This window comes from Myotis daubentonii, chromosome 3, assembly GCF_963259705.1.
Source record: "Myotis daubentonii chromosome 3, mMyoDau2.1, whole genome shotgun sequence".
In the NCBI taxonomy this organism is placed as follows: Eukaryota; Metazoa; Chordata; class Mammalia; order Chiroptera; family Vespertilionidae; genus Myotis; species Myotis daubentonii.
The window spans coordinates 116,331,202-116,351,440 of NC_081842.1; the positions used below are offsets into that span (position 1 = coordinate 116,331,202).

The 20,239-nt window shown below is 42.4% G+C and overlaps 2 protein-coding genes and 1 pseudogene across 10 annotated transcripts in view; 1 reads left to right on the forward strand and 2 right to left on the reverse strand.

The window, feature by feature from the left end:
• The window catches only part of XRN1 (5'-3' exoribonuclease 1), a 196,300-nt gene that overhangs the window by 50,044 nt on the left and 126,017 nt on the right, over positions 1–20,239 (forward strand). For 8 of the 9 annotated variants that reach the window (XM_059688279.1, XM_059688272.1, XM_059688274.1 and 5 more), the window contains 3 exons: positions 6,033–6,122; positions 8,888–9,044; positions 10,419–10,538. In XM_059688279.1, coding sequence (XP_059544262.1) covers positions 6,033–6,122; positions 8,888–9,044; positions 10,419–10,538 — 367 coding nt within the window. Of the gene's footprint in view, positions 1–6,032; positions 6,123–8,887; positions 9,045–10,418; positions 10,539–20,239 lie in introns of those variants that run through there. The other variant, XM_059688281.1, reaches the window with a different exon arrangement.
• Positions 1,792–2,982, reverse strand: LOC132230596 (SREBP regulating gene protein-like). Its single transcript, XM_059688265.1, has 2 exons — positions 2,731–2,982; positions 1,792–2,585 (listed from the first exon to the last, which is right to left on the reverse strand). The coding sequence occupies exons 1-2, from the start codon at positions 2,918–2,920 to the stop codon at positions 2,236–2,238; spliced, it is 540 nt and encodes a 179-aa protein (XP_059544248.1). The 5' UTR covers positions 2,921–2,982; the 3' UTR covers positions 1,792–2,235.
• On the reverse strand, positions 16,351–17,367 carry LOC132230598 (COMM domain-containing protein 2-like; annotated as a pseudogene).

A 20,239-nucleotide genomic window follows, 5' to 3' on the forward strand; every position in this document is an offset into this window, starting at 1 on the left:
GGCCGGAACAAAAGCATGGATGGAGTGTTTGTGTGAACTAATATAAATTCAAAGTAAACATCATTACATAAAAGGGTACGGTCCTTTTTTTCAATAGTTTTATTCATTTCAAACGGGCCGGATCTGGCCTGCGGGCCGTAGTTTGCCCACGGCTGGGTTGATCTATCTAAAAATATAAACTCAAGTACAGAAGATTTTTATACACAAGGATGTTTATTACAAATTTTTTTTTATTAAATCTTTATTGTTCAGATTATTACATTTGTTCCTCATTTTTCCCCCCATAACTCCCCTCCACCCAGTTCCCACTCCACCCTCCTCCCTCACTCCCCACCCACTGTCCTCATCCATAGGTGCACAATTTTTGTCCAGTCTCTTCCCGCATCACCCTCACCCTTTCCCCCCCCCCCCCGCAAGAATAGCCAGTCCACTCCCTTTCTATGCCCCTGATTCTATTATAATCACCAGTTCATTCTGTTCATCAGATTATTCACTTGATTTTCAGATTCACTTGTTGATAGATGTGTATTTGTTGTTCATAATTTGTATCTTTATCTTTTTCTTCTTCTTCCTCTTCCTCTTCTTAAAGGATACCTTTCAGCATTTCATATAATACTGGTTTGGTGGTGATGAACTCCTTTACCTTTTCCTTATCTGTGAAGCTCTTTATCTGACCTTCAATTCTGAATGATAGCTTTGCTGGATAAAGTAATCTTTTTTTTTTTTTTTTTTTTTTTTTACCCTCAAAGAAAACTTATCAGGACAAACCACTTTGGGAAGGTTAAGTATAAGAAGTAGTAGGAGGGGGTGAAGGGAAACGGCCACTACATATTGCAGAAACACACTGGAAGGCAAACATGGCCCAAAGAAAAAGAAGACAAAAAAAGTCAAAAGCAGCTTATAAAATAGCGCTCTGCTCCAAGGTCAACAACTTGAACCAATAAAATGAAAAAACCTTGCCCAACCCCAGGTCAGCATGTGACTCCAGGAAAGAGCTCTGCAGTAATGGAACTCCTGAGAGCAAAGAGAGATACTACTCAAGGGGCCTGTCGTGATTTGAGGACCAAACACCCCTGGCCTTGACCAGAGAGGTTTGGTGTTGTTCGGAAACACAGGGCACGCCTGGAGCGTGTGAACCTGCAATTGCATGCCCTGCGTTCATTCACTCGTCCCACTGAGGGTAGATGTTAAGTCTCTTACAGCTCCTTCCTAGCAACTTGGGTTTTCTTCTCCCTCTTTGTGAATCATGGGGAAACTGCATGTCTGTACTTGTTACATCTCATGAAGCTGAAAGCAATAAAGGATGACCGCTTATGGCCAGTTGTAGATGTATCTCCATTGAGGAAGCGCCTTAACACAGGGTTCCATGACTGGGAGGAGAGGAGGCTGCGGTGATTTTCCTGAGGCTCCTGCTGGACCACAACCAAGATGACCAGGCACTTCATAGGAAATGAGAACAAAATCCTCTGGAACAGTAAGTCAGACTCTCAGGTTAAAACGATGCTTGCCACAGGAATACAAGTATCCCAGATCCCCCAGAAAAAATCTGAGAGCACATGGTAGCAGCTGCTGGAAACTTGGCGCTAGATGAGAATGAAACAGTATCTTTGAGATCTCAGACCGTTTTAGATGTCAGCATACGGTGTTCAGGGCCCACTCCTGAAGATGCTGTTAAAACAAAACCAAAATAACTACCTGGAGAGAACATGCATGTTCTAAGAGGCCATTTTATCTGTGTGAAGGGATGATTTAACTCATGAAACTAAAGAACATAAGAAAACAACAACCACAACAGTTTCCTTGAATATATTCAACTATCAAGGCAAGGCATTCTTCAATATAAAACATTATAATTTTCCCAATACTACAAAGAAATCCAATAAATAACTGTACAGTGAAGGGCCCCGATGAACCCTGTGAGTGACCCTGGGACCCCAAGCAGCTGCAATGGTGGAGGTGCCCACAGCACCAATCCCTCCACAAGGTCGCCTGCAGTTTGGTCTTTTTCAAATGTGACCCGCTGGTGTTTCCAAGCTGCTTTATATATCAGTCCCATCTGGTGAAGCCTGGTGGGGAGTGCAGCCCAAAGAGTACAACCCAAGAAGTGGTCAAAGCCAAGGTTTCCGCACGACAACTCTCTTCTTCCAAGGGACTAGTGACCGCTGAGCCTAGCTTCAGACTAAGTGCTTTAGCCGCATGCGCTTGGAAAGTCTTCTGTGCCCATCACTGTGCCCATCACGCTGGGAAGAGCTCGGGAGGGCTCTCTCCATAGCAATACTTTGCTATGGGATCCCTATAGGTGTTCTTGTGCTGCACACTCTGGGATGAGGTCCTGCATTTAGCCAAACACAATTCAAAGTGATCCTCCACTGCCATGAAGAGGTTCTGGAAGGCCACAGCTGCCCGGTTGAGGAAGCGCTCCAGGAGAAGTTGCTTGTTGGGCTGCAGACAGCAGGAAACGCAGTGCTCGTAAGCGCTGCAGCAGCCATTGGTCAAGCAGCCATCACAGCAGTACTGCTTGGTGCACGGGACATTGACATTACAGCAGCCATTCCCCAGCAAGTCCTTCCTTTCACAAACGTATCCTAGTTCGTCGGTGATGAGGTGCTTCCCTTGGATGGAGTTCCGGCACTGGTTGCTGGGCCGACTGCTATTGCCCAAGTTAAACTGCACTTTCTACAGAATGGGCTGATCATGGTCTTGAACCTGGAGGAGATTCCGATCTCTCACTGCCCTCTCCTCCTGCTTGAAGGTGCTGGTGAGGAAGTAGACGAGCGAGAGCCCGAAGACCAGGGCAAGCAACCACCGCTTCCGCAGGAGCCGGCACCACACCATGGCCGCCAGGTTCACCATGCCAGTGCGGATGCGGGGCGCGGCGGCCGGGGCGCGGAACGGGGCAGGCCCGGAACCCAGGCGGCATGGCCCCTATGCGGCAGGCAGCCCCATTCCTCACACCAGGCACCGCCCCGTGGCCCTCAGCCCAGGCAGCTCCCAACAGCCACCCCGTGCCGCCTCCTGGATAATGTAATCTTGGTTGTAGGTTCTTGGCATTCATCAGTTTGAATATTTCTTGCCACTCCCTTCTGGCCTGCATAGTTTCTGATGAGAAATCAGCTGACAGTCATATGGGTACTACCTTGTAGGTAACTGCCTTTCTTTCTCTTGCTGCTTTTAAGATTCTCTTTTTGTCTTTTGCTCTTGGCATTTTAATTATGATGTGTCTTGGTGTGGTCCTCTTTGAATTCCTTTTGTTTGGGGTTCTCTGCGCTTCCTGGACTTGTAAGTCTATTTCTTTCACCAGGTAGGGGAAGTTTTCTGTCATGATTTCTTCAAATAGGTTTTCAATATCTTGGTCTCTCTCATCTTCTGGCACCCCTATAATTCTGATGTTGGTACGCTTAAAGCTGTCCCAGAGGCTCCTGACACTATCTTCGTATTTTTGGATTATTTTTTCATTTTGCTCTTCTGGTTGGGTGTTTTTTGCTTCTTCGTATTTCAAATCGTTGACTTGATTCTTGCAATCCTCTAGTCTGCTGTTGGGAGTCTGTATAATATTCTTTATTTCAGTCAGTGTATGCTTAATTTCTAGTTGGTTCTTTATCACAACCTCAAGGGTCTCATTAGATTTCTTGTAGATCTCATTAAGTTTATTGGCAGTTTCTAGAAAATTCTTGAAAAACCTTAAAAGTGTGGTTTTGAACTCTATATCCAGTAGTTGTCTTTCCTCCATTTCTGTCATTTGTGTCCTTTTTCTTTGTCTCCATATTTTTTATGCTTCCCTGTGTTGATAAAGTGGTTTTCTGTGCTGAGTGTCCTCTAGGGCCCAGTGGTTCAGCCTCCCCAATTACCTGAGGAAGACACCTTTGGTGCACCCCCCTTGTGGTCTTTGTGCACAGTCTTGTTGTAGTTAAGCCTTGATTGTTGTAGTTATCACTGGGAGGAATTGACCTCCAGGCCAATTGGCTGTGAGAATCAGCTTTGTCCGCTGTGGGAGGACTTCTGTGCTGGAGACACCCCTCTGGGGCAAGACTTGCTTCAATGGGGCTTTGGTGCTCACTGAGTCTGCCTCCTGAGTGTGTCCTTTATGGTTCCACGGAGCTGCAAACTGGATGGTCCCACTCTGACCTCTGGGTTTCCTGGCTCCTGGGTCTCTAGGGAGGTACTAATCTAGCCTTTGCCTGAGACTATCCAGCAAAAGCCTCCCTGCGGGGCTTGGACGGGGCAGGTCCCACAGATCCACAGGCCAGGGCTAGCAGTTATGGCTGCTCTCAGTCCAGTCCTCAGAGGCTCTGCTTCTCAATATCCTGGTAATCTCTGCAAGCCCCTTGGAGAGAAAGCTGCCCTCGAGTTCTGACTGAGCCAGACAGTCTCGCTTCTCCCATGTGAGTCTGGGTCCCTAGAGACTCACTTGGAACTGCAGCTCAGAGCCTGAGACTCCCTCCCGATTGAAAACGACAACCGCGCCCTCAGCCGCCAGCCCGCTCCGCATGCACCTCCGCACCTTAGTATTTTTCTTCCGCACTGCGCCTCCTCAGAGTCTCGGTATGCTTTTCTCTTTCCTTTTAGTTGTAGGATTTCCACTCAGCCAGCCTTTCTGTAGTTCTGGATGATGTCCGTTCCGTCTTTTAGTTGTATTTTTGAAGTGGTTGTTCGAGGCAGCAAACTCCGGTGTTTACCTATGCCGCCATCTTGGTTTCTCCAAAATTTTTTATAATAGTGAAAAATTATAAATCTACATTTCCAATAAGAAGGTTCATCATAATCATCTCCATCTCTTCCTCATCATAATCACCATCTCGCCATCTACACCAGAATCTGCAGAACTGCTAAACTTGTAATAATAGAAAGTCCCTAATAATTTAGAGAGATACTTAACATTATTCATTCATAAGTACAAGTTTTAAAAGCAGGACACACACAAACTATATATACAGTGTACTCTCATTAAAAGGAAAAAAATCAATCTGGGCATATAAAAAAGACTAAAAAGAAACATACTAAATGTAATAGTGAATGCTATAAGGTGATAAAAAATGCTTTTCGGCCGAAACCGGTTTGGCTCAGTGGATAGAGCGTCGGCCTGCGGACTCAAGGGTCCCAGGTTTGATTCCGGTCAAGGGCATGTACGTGGGTTGCGAGCACATCCCCAGTGGGGGAGTGTGCAGGAGGCAGCTGGTCGATGTTTCTCTCTCATCGATGTTTCTAGCTCTCTATCTCTCTCCCTTCCTCTCTGTAAAAAATCAATAAAATATATTTTAAAAAAAATGCTTTTCTTCATTATCTAAATTTTCAGTAATGAGAAAATGTTGAGTTTATAATGAAAAAGTTATACATTTCACTTTCAAGAGTATATGCTTCCTTAAAAAATGGAAATCTTAGATATTTAAGTGCATTTCTCCCTGAATTTGGTAATAGACACTATTAAGTTATAGCCACTTTTGGCTTCAGCTAGGGCTCTTTTTTTTGTTTTGGGGTTTTTTTGGTTTGGTCAAGATGTATTTTATATTACATGATGATAGTTTTTGAGAAAGAAGAAGGGGTTAGAGGACAATTGTCAGTGGATATATAGCACTTTTCAAAGTGTGTTCTAGCTGCTATAACCAGATTTTTGAAGATCTTTCTGATTTCCTGTGATTCTCTCAGGCATCATCCCACAGGAAGAATATACCCATCCCTGTCTCTCAAAGCCCCCTCACTACTTAAGGGTAGTACCACTCTATAGAAAGCTGTATGGGCTAAATCCTAAACCTTTAAACCAAAACATAATAAATTGACTGAATAAATATGCACAGCAGGTTTAAATATTCTGGTGACCAGTTTAGGAAAAATAAAAGGCAAACTTTAATGTGATAAGATGGAATTTTTTTAATAAAATATTTTGGAGTTTTTCTGATCATAATGATTTAGCTTATACATTAATTAAATAAAACGTATTGAGGCAGAGTGTGGTATCAGCAGATATTATGCTCTAAAGATAATGGCCTGTCTTTAAAAAATGATGTCATAATGAAAATATTATTTTCTGTTTTCAGTGATTTTCTGGCTGATCAAGCTGCATGTTATATTCAGGCAATACAGTGGATTTTGCACTATTACTATCATGGAGTTCAGTCCTGGAGCTGGTGAGGGAACACAAAAACAAATATTTTGATTTTTTTAGCAATGGTTAATTCTATTATAGTTTCATTTGGGGATTTCTTTTCCTTTTCTGTTTTTGGTAGTATTTTTTAAAAGGTTCGTACAGCCAAGTTTAAGGGAAATACAGATAATCTCTTCCTATATAAAAATACTTTTAAAAAGACCTTTGTATAATAAAGGTACTCTCAGCTCTGACAGATGGCCAATAATAAAAGCTCTTTTTAATCTAAGGATTTAAAATTCTTTATCATTGCCCTGACCAGTTTAGCTCAGTGGATAGAGCGTCGGCCTGCGGACTGAGGGGTCCTAGGTTCGATTCTGGTCATAGGCATGTACCTTGGTTGTGGGCACATCCCCAGTAGGGGGTGTGCAGGAGGCAGCTGATCGATGTTTCTCTCTCATTGATGTTTCTAACTCTCTATCCCTCTCCCTTCCTCTCTGTAAAAAATCACTAAAATATATTTTTTTTAAAGAAATTCTTTATCATGATAAATCAAGACTGATGAAGTCTTAATAATTATTGGGTTTGAGTGATTTTTATGTGGAATTGTTCATTATATTCTTTTATATATATATAAGATATTTTTATTGATTTTAGAGAGGAAGGAAGGAGAGAGAGAGAGGGAGAGAGAGAGAGAGAGAGAGATGCATCAATGACGAGAGAGAATCATTCATGGCTGCCTCCTGCACATCCCCTATTCGGGATGGAGCCTGCAACCCAAACATGTGCTGGGACTGGGAATCAAACTGTGACCTCCTGGTTTATAGGCCGACACTGTACCACTGAGCCACATTGGCTAGGCAATGTTCATTATATTCTATTTCACATTTTGTGTGTTTGAGAACATTTTTCTATCAGGAATAATTATTGAGGTTATTTGAATGTTAGACTTGGAATGATAAAAAAGAAAGGAGAAAGAAATTATTTGCTTTTCCTGAAAATAGTAATAATTTTCATTTCTCTCGTGCTTCCTATTCCAGCAAATACCATCCACATTTCCAAATTATCTACCCAAATAGAAAAATAAACAAAGCAGAAAATGCAGGGGAAAGTACAGACTTCTAGGTGATGAGATAGTTCGTTTTGTTTTGTTTTCAAAGCATCTCTGCTGGGTTTTATTTTAAAGCATCACATAGTAAAACAAACCAAAGCTGGATAATGTGACTAGTTATGATTTCACTTATTAACAGCCTTTAAAAAATGTTTCCAAAAACTGACCTGATTCTCAAAAACTCTTTAAAGAGTGTTCTAATGACAGAAATCTTTGATTTGTCATTTTTTAAGAGGGTGAGTCTTATTCCTATTATTGTATCCGTAGTAAGGCCTAGCACTTAAAAAGCATCCAATATAATAAAGAGGCAATATGCAAATTGACCATCACTCCAACATACAAGATGGCTACCCCCATGTGGACACAAGATGGCCAGGAGGGGAGGGCAGTTGGGAGGGACCAGGCCTGAAAGGGAGGGCAGTTGGGGGCGATCAGGTCTGCAGGGGAGGGCAGTTAGGGGTGACCAAGCTAGCAGGGGAGGGCAGTTGGGGGGGACCCAGGCCAGCAGGGGAGGGCAGTTAAGGGCGATTGGGCTAACAGGGGAGCAGTTAGGCGTCGATCAGGCTGGCAGGGGAGTGGTTAGGGGGTAATCAGGCTGGTAGGCAGAGTGGTTGGGGGCGATCAGGCGGGCAGGCAGGCAGGCGGTTGGGAGCCAGCAGTCCTGGATTGGGAGAGGGATGTCCGACTGCCCATTTAAGCCCGATCCCACCAAGTCCCAGATTGGAGAGGGTGCAGACTGGGCTGAGGGACACATACACACACACACACACACACACACACACACACACACACACACACGTGCATGAATTTCATGCACCGGGCCTCTAGTGTTCTCATATAATCCTCACAACCATTTAAATTAAGTGTTGTTGTCTGCCTTTTGCAGATGAGGCTCAAAGAGATTAAATAATCTTTCTAAGACCATACACACAACAAAGATCAAGTCCAAGCCTATCTGATTCCAAAGTCTATACATTTTCCATAATTCTACATGCAATTCTGCCTCCTAAACTTTTCCATTCTTTTGAAGTATGCCATAATTGTGGAATATAAAAATATTTATTTTGTGAGCATTTTTAGTCAAACATTAAGAACATTAAACTTTTTAAAAAAATTGTACATGTGAAGCTTTCTAAAAACATTTACACTTGTAGTTAAAGATGGGAAGTTATTAAAAACAAAAATAGTTCTTGATAAATATTTTAATCCTTATTGAAAACATAGTAATACATGGATACTAATTTAAATATAAAAGTTCTTAGAGCTGACTAGTAAGAGCCATATGAACTCATATTCACTCTTCTCTTTGTCCTATGGCACAGATCCAGGCTCACATGAGCCTGTTGAGAGTCTTCTGACTACCTCATTACTTCATTCTGAGATTTTATTGATTGGAAGATTCATTCTTTACATTTGGGGAACTAAAATACTGTGTGTATATGCTTCAATTACACTGTACATTCCAATTTTGGAAATGGGAAGCTATACTTTAAAAATTAAATGTAAAATTTGTTGCTATCTTTGACCTAAATTTTCCAAGGCTACTGATTTCTTGTATTTATGTGGTAGAAGTATTGGTGATAATTTTTTCCTTTAGAATTATTGTTATGTGTTATTAAAATATGGAAACATATGTACTTAATATTGACCTGTTTCATAACATTGCCAATTGTTTAAAACTCAGTTTTGTTTTATAGGTATTATCCTTACCATTATGCACCTTTCCTGTCTGATATACGCAACATCAGTACACTCAAAATCCATTTTGAACTAGGAAAACCTTTTATGCCATTCGAGCAACTTCTGGCTGTACTTCCAGCAGCTAGCAAAAATTTACTTCCTACATGCTACCAGGTGGGATTTAGAATTAAATGTTTTTATGTTCTATTTAATATTTGGGAGGTCTTCCTCCAAACCTGGAAACATACAACCCAAATAGCTAAATATATTTTTATTTTTAAATACAGTAGTTCTTAAGTATTTCTGATTTAAACTTAGCTTTAAATTACTTTGAAAAGTAATTTGACTTAATATAGTTTTGTTTTTAAAATGCAAGCAAACTGTATAAACCATTCAGAGCATAGCTTTTTCATTTTTAGCACCTCTATCCAAATCTTCAGTTTGTCTCTTCTCTGATGACAATAAACTGAGACAGGAAAAATCTGAAGCCATCAACTTTGTCCAAACATTTTCAGATCATTCCTGTACTTTTACCTTCTGTCTATTAGAATAGGTATGGTTCTGATAAGTCATTTCTCTCCGTTTATGTTTCGGTTTTAAGCATTTCATTTATCAAATTGTGGAACAAATGGCTTTTCCGTGGTTAACATATTTCACATAACAAGGGGGAGATATTTAGGGGCAGTTGAGTTACCACAATTACACTAAGCCTACAAAGCTGATTCTGAGGGTAAAAATCATTTAGTTCTTTTAGAGTAGGGGTGGGGAATGTTTGGCCCAATGGATGCATAAGGCTCATGAAATTACTTGGTCTGGCACTGCCAAGGGATTAGAGGTGAGTTAAATGCTTGACCAAATATAGCCTGTTATTTTTTTTTAATATATTTTATTGATTTTTTACAAAGAGGAAGGGAGAGGGATAGAGAGTTAGAAACATTGATGAGAAAGAAACATCGATCAGCTGCCTCCTGCACACTCCGTACTGGGCATGTGCTCGCAACCGAGGTACATGCCCTTAACCGGAATCCAGCCTGGGACCCTTGAGTCTGCAGGCTGACGCTCTTTCCACTGAGCCAAACCGGTTAGGGCGAGCCTGCTAATTTTTAAGCTGATAATTTTATATGGCCCACAAGTGAAGTTATAAATATTCAAATGGCCCTTAATAAAATCAGATGATTAGGGCATGAAAGTAAATTATTTAATTCAAGGTTAAAAATGGAGAACTATTAGAAGCCTGTGAAATAAAAACAGAATTTAGGTAGAAATGAAGAGTGAAAGGACAAGATAGAAATGATGAAATTAAATTTCATAATCCAGATAGTTTTGCCACATTACCACTGGAATGGGAAAGTAATGAGTAGCAGTGAAGTTAGAAGTATCATAGGTGAAAATCAAATTATAGTATGTTGCAACATATCTAGGACATAAAAATTTAGTAGTGCTTTGCTTAGCAATTTTAAACTAACATTTGAGGAAATATTATAAATATTAACATAAAGTTATATTGATATTCTTATATCTCTATTATACTATTTTGTCTTTCCACAGCATTTGATGACCAGTGAGGACTCACCCATTATAGAATATTATCCACCTGATTTTAAAACTGACCTAAATGGGAAACAACAGGAATGGGAAGCTGTGGTACTAATACCTTTTATTGATGAGGTCAGTGCATGAAAGATTTAAATATACATATATATTCTTTTATTTTTAATATATGTGATTTGTTGTTTTTAATGGATCTAAGAGAGGAAGGAAGGGAGAGGGGGAGAGAGAGAAAATAATTCATGAGAAAACACATCATCAGTTGACTGCCTCCTGCATATCTCCTGCTGGTGAATAAGCCTGCAACCTGGGCATGTGCCTTGACTGGGAATTGAACCAGCGATCCCCTGATGCACACACGGGTCAGCCCCCAAGCACTGAACCACAGCGACTGGGCTACACGCACACACACACACACACACACACACAAATATATATATATCCTATCTAATAAAAGAGAAACATGGTAATTAGCGTATGTCCGCTACCTGTCCCATTGGCTAATCAGGGCGATATGCAAATTAACTGCCAGCCAAGTTGGCGGCCAGCAGCCAGGCAGCTTGAAACTAACATGAGGCTTGCTTGCTTCAGTGACAGAGGTAACCAACATTCCCCGCCTGCCTTGCCGGCCTCTGAGCTTGCAGTTTGAAACATAGTTACAAATATAGAAGCTAAACAAAACCCCACAAACCTGCTTTCAGCGAGCCAGGATCTCAGAGCTGGAGTTGATACAGTGTTTCGATTATAGAACACAAACAAACCAGATACCTGCTTTCAGCAGCAGGGGCCTCAGAGCTGGAGTCAGAGCTAAAGCTGGCCCAGAATTAAAGAAAAAAAGAAAAAAAGGAGCAGCTGGGAGCTTCAGTCACCCGCCAGCCTGAAAACAACCCTCAGCCCCTCACCCAAAATGGCCAGGCACCCCAGTGGGGACCCCCACCCTGAAGGGTGTGTGACCAGCTGCAAACAGCCATCATCCCCTTTCCCAGGCTGGCCAGGCACCCCAGTGGGGACCCCCACCCTGATCCAGGACACCCTTCAGGGCAAACCAGCCGGCCCCCACCCATGCACCAGGCCTCTATGCTATATAGTAAAAGGGTAAATGGCTCCCAGCACCAGGATCAGCAGAGCCGAGAGGCCTCCCGGCACCGGGATCAGCGTGACGGGGCAGCGCCCAAACCCCCTGATTGCCCTGGGGCTGTGTGTGTGACAGGGGGCGGGGCCACAACCTCCCTATCCACCCTGCTCTGTTCGTGACAGGGGAAGGCGCCTCAACCCCCCGATCAGCCCTGCTCTGTGCCTGATGGGGGGGGGAGCTCCCCAACCCCCTGATCGCCCTGCGGCTCTGTGTGTGATAGGATGCAGCGCCCCAATCCTCCCGCACGGGCCCTGCTCTGTGTGTGACAGGGTAGAGCCATAACCTCCCCATCGGCCCTGCCCTGAGTGTGACAGTGGCAGCGCCCCAACCCCCTGATCGGCACTGCTCTGTTGGTGATAGAGGGCCGCGCCCCAACCCCCCCCCCCCACGGGCCCTGCTCTGTGTATGATGGGGTAGAGCCATAACCTCCCTATCGGCCCTGCCCTGAGTGTGACCGTGGCAGCGCCCAACCCCCTGATCGGCTCTGCTCTGTGGGTGATAGAGGGCGGCACCCCAACCCCCTGATCCACCCTGCTCTGTGTGTGACGGGGCGGTGCCCCAACTCCCCTCTAGGCCCTACTCTGTTAGTGACAGGGGGGAGCTCCCCAAACCCCTGATTGACCCTCCTCTGTGCATGACAGGGGGTGGCATCGCAACCTCCCCATTGACCCTGCCTTGAATGTGACAGGGTACGGAGCCCCAACCCCCCTGATGGGCCCTGCTCTGTGCGTGACAGGGTATGGAGCCCCAACCCCCTGATTGGCCCTGCTCTGTGCGTGACGGGTTGCGCCGCAACCTCCCCATCGACCCTGCCTTGAGTGTGACAGGGGGCGGTGCCCCAACCCCCCAATTGGCCCTACCCTGAGCGTGACTGAGGGTGGCATCACAACCTTCCAATCCGCCCTGCTCTGTGCATGACAGGGGGCGGCGCCCCAACTCCCCAATCGGCCCTGCTCTGAGCCCGACCAGGGGCTGCACCTAGGGATTGGGCCTGCCCTCTGCCACCCGGGAGCAGGCCTAAGCCAGCAGGTCATTATCTCCCGAGGGGTCCCAGACTGGGAGAGGGCACAGGGTAGAGCCGGGCCTCTAGTGTGTGTGTGTGTGTGTGTGTGTGTGTGTGTGTGTGTGTGTGTGTATACTTTTTTTTTTTATTCTTTATTGTTTCAACTATGACATATACTATTGCATATGTCTCCTTTTTCCCCCATTGACTTCTCCCTGACTACTCCCACCCTCCAGCACATGCCCTCAACCCTCTGTTGTCTGTGTCCATCGGTTATGCTTATATGCATGCATACAGGTCCTATGGTTAATCTCTTACTCCCCCACTTCCCTCCCCTACCTTCTCTCTGAAGGTTGATGGCCTGTTCAATGCTTCCCTGACTTTGAATCTATTTTTGTTCATCAGTTTATTTTGTTCATTATATTCCACAAATGATCTCACTCATCTTTCTCTGACTGGGTTATTTTGCTTAGCATAATGCTCTCCATGTCCATCCATGCTGTTGCCAATATAAGAGTTCTTTCTTTTTTACAGAAGCCTAGTACTCCATTGTGTAGATGTACCAGGGTTTTTAAATCCACTCATCTGCTGATGGGCACTTAGGCTGTTTCCAAATCTTAGCTTTTGTAAATTGTGCTGCTATGAACACGGGTGCTTGTCCTTTATGATTGGTGTTTCTGGTTTCTTGGAATGTATTCCTAGAAGTGGGATTACTGGGTCAAATGTGAGTTCCATTTTTAATTTTTTGAGGAAACTCCATATTGTTTTCCACAGTGGCTGCACCAGTCTGCATTCCCACCAGCAGTCGTTTGTTGATTTGTTGATGATAGCCATTCTGACAGGTGTGAGATGGTATCTCATTCTCATTTTGATTTGCATCTCTCAGATGATTAGTGACTTTAACTATGTTTTCATATGTCTGTTGGCTGTCTGTATGTCCACTTTTGAAAAGTGTCTTATTTAAGTCGTTTTCCCATTTTTTGATTGGATTGTTTATCATCCATTTGTTAACTTGTGTGAGTTCCCTATAAATGTTGGAGATGAAACCCTTATCGGATATAACATTGGCAAAAATGTTCTCTCATGCAGTGTTGTTTTGTTGATAGTTGTTGTGTGTTTTTTGCTGTGCAGAGCTTTTTATTTTGATGTTGTCCCATTTGCTTATTTTCTCCTTAGTTTCCATTGTCCTAGGAGCTGTATTGGTAAAAATATTGCTATGACATATGTCTGCTATTTTGCTGCCTGTGGAGTCTTGTAGGATTTTTATGCTTTACCATCTTACATTCAAGTCCTTTATCCATTTTGAGTTTATTTTTGTATATGGTGTAAGTTGGTGGTCTAGTTTCATTTTTTTGCAGGTATCTGTCCTATTTTCCCAACACCATTTATTGAAGAGACTGTCTTGACTCCATTGTATGCTCTTGCATCCTTTGTCAAATATTAATTCAGCATAATGGCTTGGGTCAGTTTCTGTTACATTGATCTATATGCCTGTTCTTGTGCCAGTACAAGGCAGTTTTGAGGACACTGGCTTTGTAATATAGCTTGATATCTGGTATTGTGACCCCTCCAACTTTGTTCTTCATTCTCAAGATTGCTGCAGCTATTCGGGATCTTACTTTATTCCATACTAGAGGCCCGGTGCATAAAATTCGTACACTCCAGCGGAGGATCCTTCAGTCCGTCCTGTGCCCTCTATAAGTCCGGGAGCCCTCAGAGGAATAGGCACAAGGGGAGCGGGCCTAAGCCATCAGTCAGACATTCTTAGCACTGCCATGGATGTGGGAGAGGCTTCCATCACCGGTGCTGTGTTCACCAACTGTGAGCCCATCTTCTGGCTGAGCGGCGCTCCCCCTGTAGGAGCACACTGACCACCAGGGGCCAGCTCCTGTGTTGAGTGTCTGCCCCATGGTGGTCAGTGTGCATCACAGCAACTGGTCTTTCTGCCGTTTGGTCGATTTCCATAGTCGTTTATTATATAGGATGAATTTTTGGAGAGTTTGTTGTAGGTCTGTAAAATATGCTGTTGGTATTTTAATGGGAATTGCATTAATCTATAACTTGCTTAGGGTAGTATGGACATTTAATGCTGTTGATTCTACCAATCTATGAACAAGGTATATTCTTCCATTTGTTTCTATCTTCCTCTCCCTTTTTTTTTTCAGTCCCTGTAGTTTGCCGAGTACAGGTCTTTTTCTTCTTTAGTGATGTTTATTCCTAGATGTCTTACCCTTTTGGTGCAATGGTAAATGGGATTGTTTGATTTGTTTCTCTTTCTGTGAATTCATTATTGGTGTATAAAACAGCCATAGCCATAGCTTGTTTTGCTCAGTGGATAGAGCATTGGCCTGCGGACTGAAGGGTCCCAGGTTTGAATCCAGTCAAGGGCATATTTCTGGGTTGTGAGATCAATCCATGGTAGAGGGTGTAAAGGAGGTAGCCGATCAATGATTGTCTCTCATCATTGATGTTTCTATCTCTCCCTCTCTCTTCCTCTCTGAAATCAATAAAAAAAAATTTTTTTAAAGCCATAGATTTCTGGGTGTTAATTTTGTATTCTGCTACATTGCTGAATTCATTTATTAAATCCAGTATTTTTTTGATGGGGTCTTTATGGTTTTCTATGTATAATATCATGTCATCTGCGAATAATGACAGTTTTGCTTCTTCTTTTCCACCTTTTATTTCTTCTTCTTTTCTAATCGCTATAGCTAACACTTCCAGTACTCTGTTGAACAGGAGTGATGAGAGTGGGCATCCCTGTCTTGTTTCTCTTCTTAGGGGAAATGGTTTTAATTTTAGCCCATTGAGTATGATGTTGGCTGTAGGTTTGTCATATAAGGCTTTTTTTTATGTTGAGGTATGATCCCTCTATTCCGACTGTGCTGAGAGTTTTTATCAAGGAAATGTGTTGGATTTTGTCAAATGCTTTTTCTACATCAATTGATAGGATTATGTAATTTTTATCTCTTAATTTGTTTATGGGATATATCACATTTATTGTTTTGCAGATAATGTACCATCCTTCCATAAATCCCAATTGGTCATGGTATGATCTTCCTAATATAATGCTGGATCAGATTTCCTAGGATTTTTTGGAAGATTTTAGCATCTATGTTCATCAGAGATATTAGCCTGTAATTCTCTTTCTTTGTAGTGCCTTTATCTGGTTTTAGGATTAGGGTAATGCTGGCTTCATAGAAAGAGCTTGGAAGTATTCCTTCCTCTTGAATTTTTTGGAATAGTCTGAGGAGGATAGGTTTTAGTTCTTCTTTGAATGTTTAGTTATATGCTCCCCTGTGAAGCCTTCTGCTCACAGCTTTTGTTTGCTGGAAGTTTTTTGATTACTACTTCAATTTCCTTCATAGTTATCCTATTCAGATTTTTTTTTTTGCCTTCTTTATATTTTATTTAAACAAAAATATAAAAAGTGACTGTAATTTTTAGCCAGATAATTAAAAATCAATTATATTACTCCTGCAAGCATTGTTTATAAATGTAAATGACAACATGTATCTTAGTCACTTTGGGTATTCGGGCAAAAAGTAGTCCTTGATAAAATGTAATATATATGATTGCACAAATTTGATTACTAAATACTTAAGCTAATTAGCCATGACAATTCAAACTTAAGCAATGCGCAAAGAAAAATGCATGAACTGCCTAAGCTATAGAGCATTTAAAAAAATTCATATTTATTTCCAACTATTCTGTGGCTATTAACATCCATGAGTTGCTTTTAAAGTTCAAAAACACTGAACTGTCTAGAAACATTCTGAATAGTAACAGTATAGTAATAGTAATACTGCAAATTTTATTTTCAAATTTTGGTCAATAAGGAAGAAAATAATAAAGTTAAGTAGTCAAAAGAAGTACTAAGTGTAATCATTCATATATACAGATAGTATGAACAGTATAGATTCACTTTCAGCTGATTCAATCCTATTTACATATTTGAAATAGAAAATACATCCTAATTTGTCAAGAAGCTGACCACATTTAGCACCAGGAAAGAAACTTTATGTCAGCTTTTGAACATGACTTCAGATCTTGTCATAGGAAAAAAAACTTTCATAGAATCTATATGTAGTTATCACTATCAATTAAGTAAAAAAAAACAGTTTTTAAAAGTAATTGCTGCACATCATTAATTCACAAGCAATTAAAAGGAAATAAAACTTAAAACCGGGACTACTTGATACTGTGCACAACTCTCCTACAGTGGTTTGTTTTCATTTCCTCCAATGCTTGTTCCAGTTGCTGAACCAAGTGCATCAGGGTAGCTGGATCTGTCTGCAGAACTTTGGTGTTGCGATCTCCATTCTGATTAAGGTGTAATTTTATAGTCACTGATGGTTTTATCTGTTGCCTGAGGCTTCTGCTTGCAAGCTGTACATCTAGTCGCCATTCAAGGCTGTGGCAACTGGGGAGGTCTGGTGCCAGTTCACTCAGAATAGTTCTGATCTCCTTTCTGTTATCCAGATAAAGCTGAAGCAACAATTTGTTCAATTCTTCTGAGAATCCCAGAACAAAAACAGTCTTGGAAATCCAGTTCGGAAATCATGAGCTTTGAGCTTTCAGTGAGCAGGTATATTAATCCTTCCACGCCATGCTGGACAGTGTTACTACTCACATTGAGTTTTCTGGCAGCGCCCTCGTAGATCTTGGGGTTTGCGCCTCGCCTCAGGAACTCCACCACAATCCGCCCAAACTCGGCGACGACCGAGTACTGAGCTGTTCACTCGCGGCAGAAAGGCCAGGTGCTCCTTGTGCTCCTCGGACAGGTCCAGCAACATCTTCGCGGGCCGCCACCTTCCCTTCCCTATTCAGATTTTTTTATTATTCCTGATTAAGAGCTGGGGTCTTACTCAGCATCTACAACGGTTCAGGAATCTGGAAAAGGGGCTGTGCATCAGTGGATTAAAGAGAGTAGTCAAGAAATGTGAATTTGGAAGGCATTTTTGAGGGCCAGACAGAAACTTAGTTCTAGTGACTAAGCTTCTGGAATCTCCTCACCCAGGGCTTTTTATTTACACATTTTGCCCTCTAGCAAAGCTGATATACATATCAAAGGTAAGGTCTGGTAAACAATAAAAAAATTATCAGGTTGGGGGAACTGCCTTCAGCTGTTCCAGCAGCAGGTCATATCATTCAGATTTTCAACCCTGCTGAAGGTGTCCATCAACCTTTTGATGGACCTCCTGCCTTTATTATGCTAACTACTGTTCCTAGCCTCCAGCAATTGAGTTTTTGGAAGGTCATATTTTTCTAGGAATATGTCCATTTCTTCTATATTGACCAGTTTGTTGGAATAGAGTTGTTCATAGTATTTTTTTACAATCCTTCTTTTTGTGGGGTCCGTTGTTATTTCGCCTCTTTCATTTCTGATTTTGTTTATTTGGGTCCTCTCTCTCTGCTTCTTGGTGAGCCTGGCTAGAGGTTCATCAATCTTGTTTATCCTTTCAAAGTACCAGCTCTTGGTTTTATTGGTCTTTTGTATTGTTTTTTTTGTCTCTCGGTTATTATTGATAGGTGCCTGTTTGTAGCCATTTTGATCTTTGTTATTTCCTTCTTTCTGCTCGCTCTGGGCTTTTCTTGTTGCTCTCTTTCTAATTCTTTAAGTTGCAGGGTTATATAATTTATTACCACTTTTTCTTGTTCATTGAAGTAGGCCCCTACTGCTACGAACTTCCCTCTCAGGACTGCTTTTACTGTGTCCCATAGATTTTGGATTGTTGTGCTTTCATTTTCATTTGTTTCCGGGATGTTTTTATTTCTTCTTTGATCTCTTTGGTAGCCCATTCATTGTTTTATACATTCTGTTTAGCCTCCAAGTGTTTCGATTTGTTTTATTGTTTTTATTGTAGTTTATTTCTAATATGCCATTGTGATCTGAGAAGATGCTTGATACGATTTCAATCTTCTTGAATTTGAAAAGACTTTGTCTCTGTCCTGCCGGGGTCCAACCCCAGCGGGTCCAGGGGTCCCCAAAGTTGTGGACGGAGTCGGCGAAGACTATCCACCCTCTTCCTACGGTGGAGTCTGATCCGTCCCGAGTGTGGGGGTTCTCAATGGGGGAGGGGGGCTTACCTAGGGGAATCCTGTTCCAGGGGTTCCCAAAGGTGTGGACGGAGTCGGCGAAGACTATCCACCCTCTTCCTACGGTGGAGTCTGATCCGTCCCGAGTGTGGAGGTTCTCAATGGGGTGGCTTACCTAAGGGAATCCTGTTCCAGGGGTTCCCAAAGGTGTGGACGGAGTCGGCGAAGACTATCCACCCTCTTCCTACGGTGGAGTCCTATCCATCCCGAGTGTGGGGCGCTTACCTAGGGGTCCCTGTTCGGGCGCCATATGCCGGGGTCCAACCCCAGCGGGTCCAGGGGTCCCCAAAGGTGTGGACGGAGTCGGCGAAGAAGGAATGGCACGGGAACAGTGTTCAGTTGATCAGCAGCCTAGCCAGGATCTCTAGCCAGGATCTCCAGCCAAGTTCTGGTCTGGATCTCCAGAGAGGTTCTGCTTCGGAGATCCAGCCAGGTTCTGTCTGAGATCTCCAGCCAGGTTCGGTCTTCAGGTTCTAGTCAGGTTCTCTTGCCATGTTCTATAGTCAGGTTCAGTCCAGGGTCTATTGCCATGTTCTCCCGCTAGGCTCTGTCTCTAGGCTCCGAGGCCAGTCCCTGTCCAGGATCCTCCGGCATGCTCTCTCCAGTGAAGTTCTTTTGTCTCTAGGCTCCGTGTAGGTTCTGTCTTCTTGATTCTGTTCTAAGTTCTGAGTCTTTCTGTCTTGTTACAACTGTATTTATACCAGTTGATTTAATCCTATCAATCTCTATTACAAAGGTTAGGGCGTTTCTTATCTCCATTCCAGGGAGAAAAGATTATGTAGTTTAAGCATGATTGTTCGTAGTTAAAGGGATTAATTACCCGCCTGGCACTTAGTTGAGGGGTTTTATTCCCTCCCTAACTTCAGGGGAAAATCCCTACCTGGGGATTCAACCTTTCTCGGAGAGGTGACCTTGGTTAAAACACAGCGTCTAGAAGGTGAGCAAACATATTAAGAACCGTATGCCATATATGCCAGGTCCCTTGAAACAGCAAGGATGGACCGGCTCCCGGCACTGTCCCAGTATGTGGTCTATCTTTGAAAATATCCCATGTGTACTTGAAAAGAATGTATATGCTGTATCTTTGGGGTAAAATGTTCTGAAGATGTTAATTAAGTCCATCTGATCTAGTGAATTGTTTAGAATTGATGTACCCAGTGATGTCAATGAGAATTATAGTCCCCTACTATGATTGTATTGCTCTCAATCTCTTCCGTGATATGATCCAAAAGGGGTTTTTTTGTATTTGGGTGCTCCTACATTGGGTGCGTATATATTTACCTGAGTTATATACTCTTCTCTCCCCACCCCCCCCACCCTCCCCACCCCCACTGGTCATTGGTGATTTATTTATTTTCTTTGTCAAGAAAAACTATTTTAAATATCATAATGTTACATGCAGTAAACACCAATTATTCAAGAAAAATGAACTTACATATAATAATATGACATGCAATAAACATTAATATTTCAAGAATAAAAGGATTTTAGGTATAATAATATTACCAAAACTAACATAGTATGATATCACAAAAATTTTAGGAAATATTAGAAATCTACAAATAACATGATTACTTCTATTAT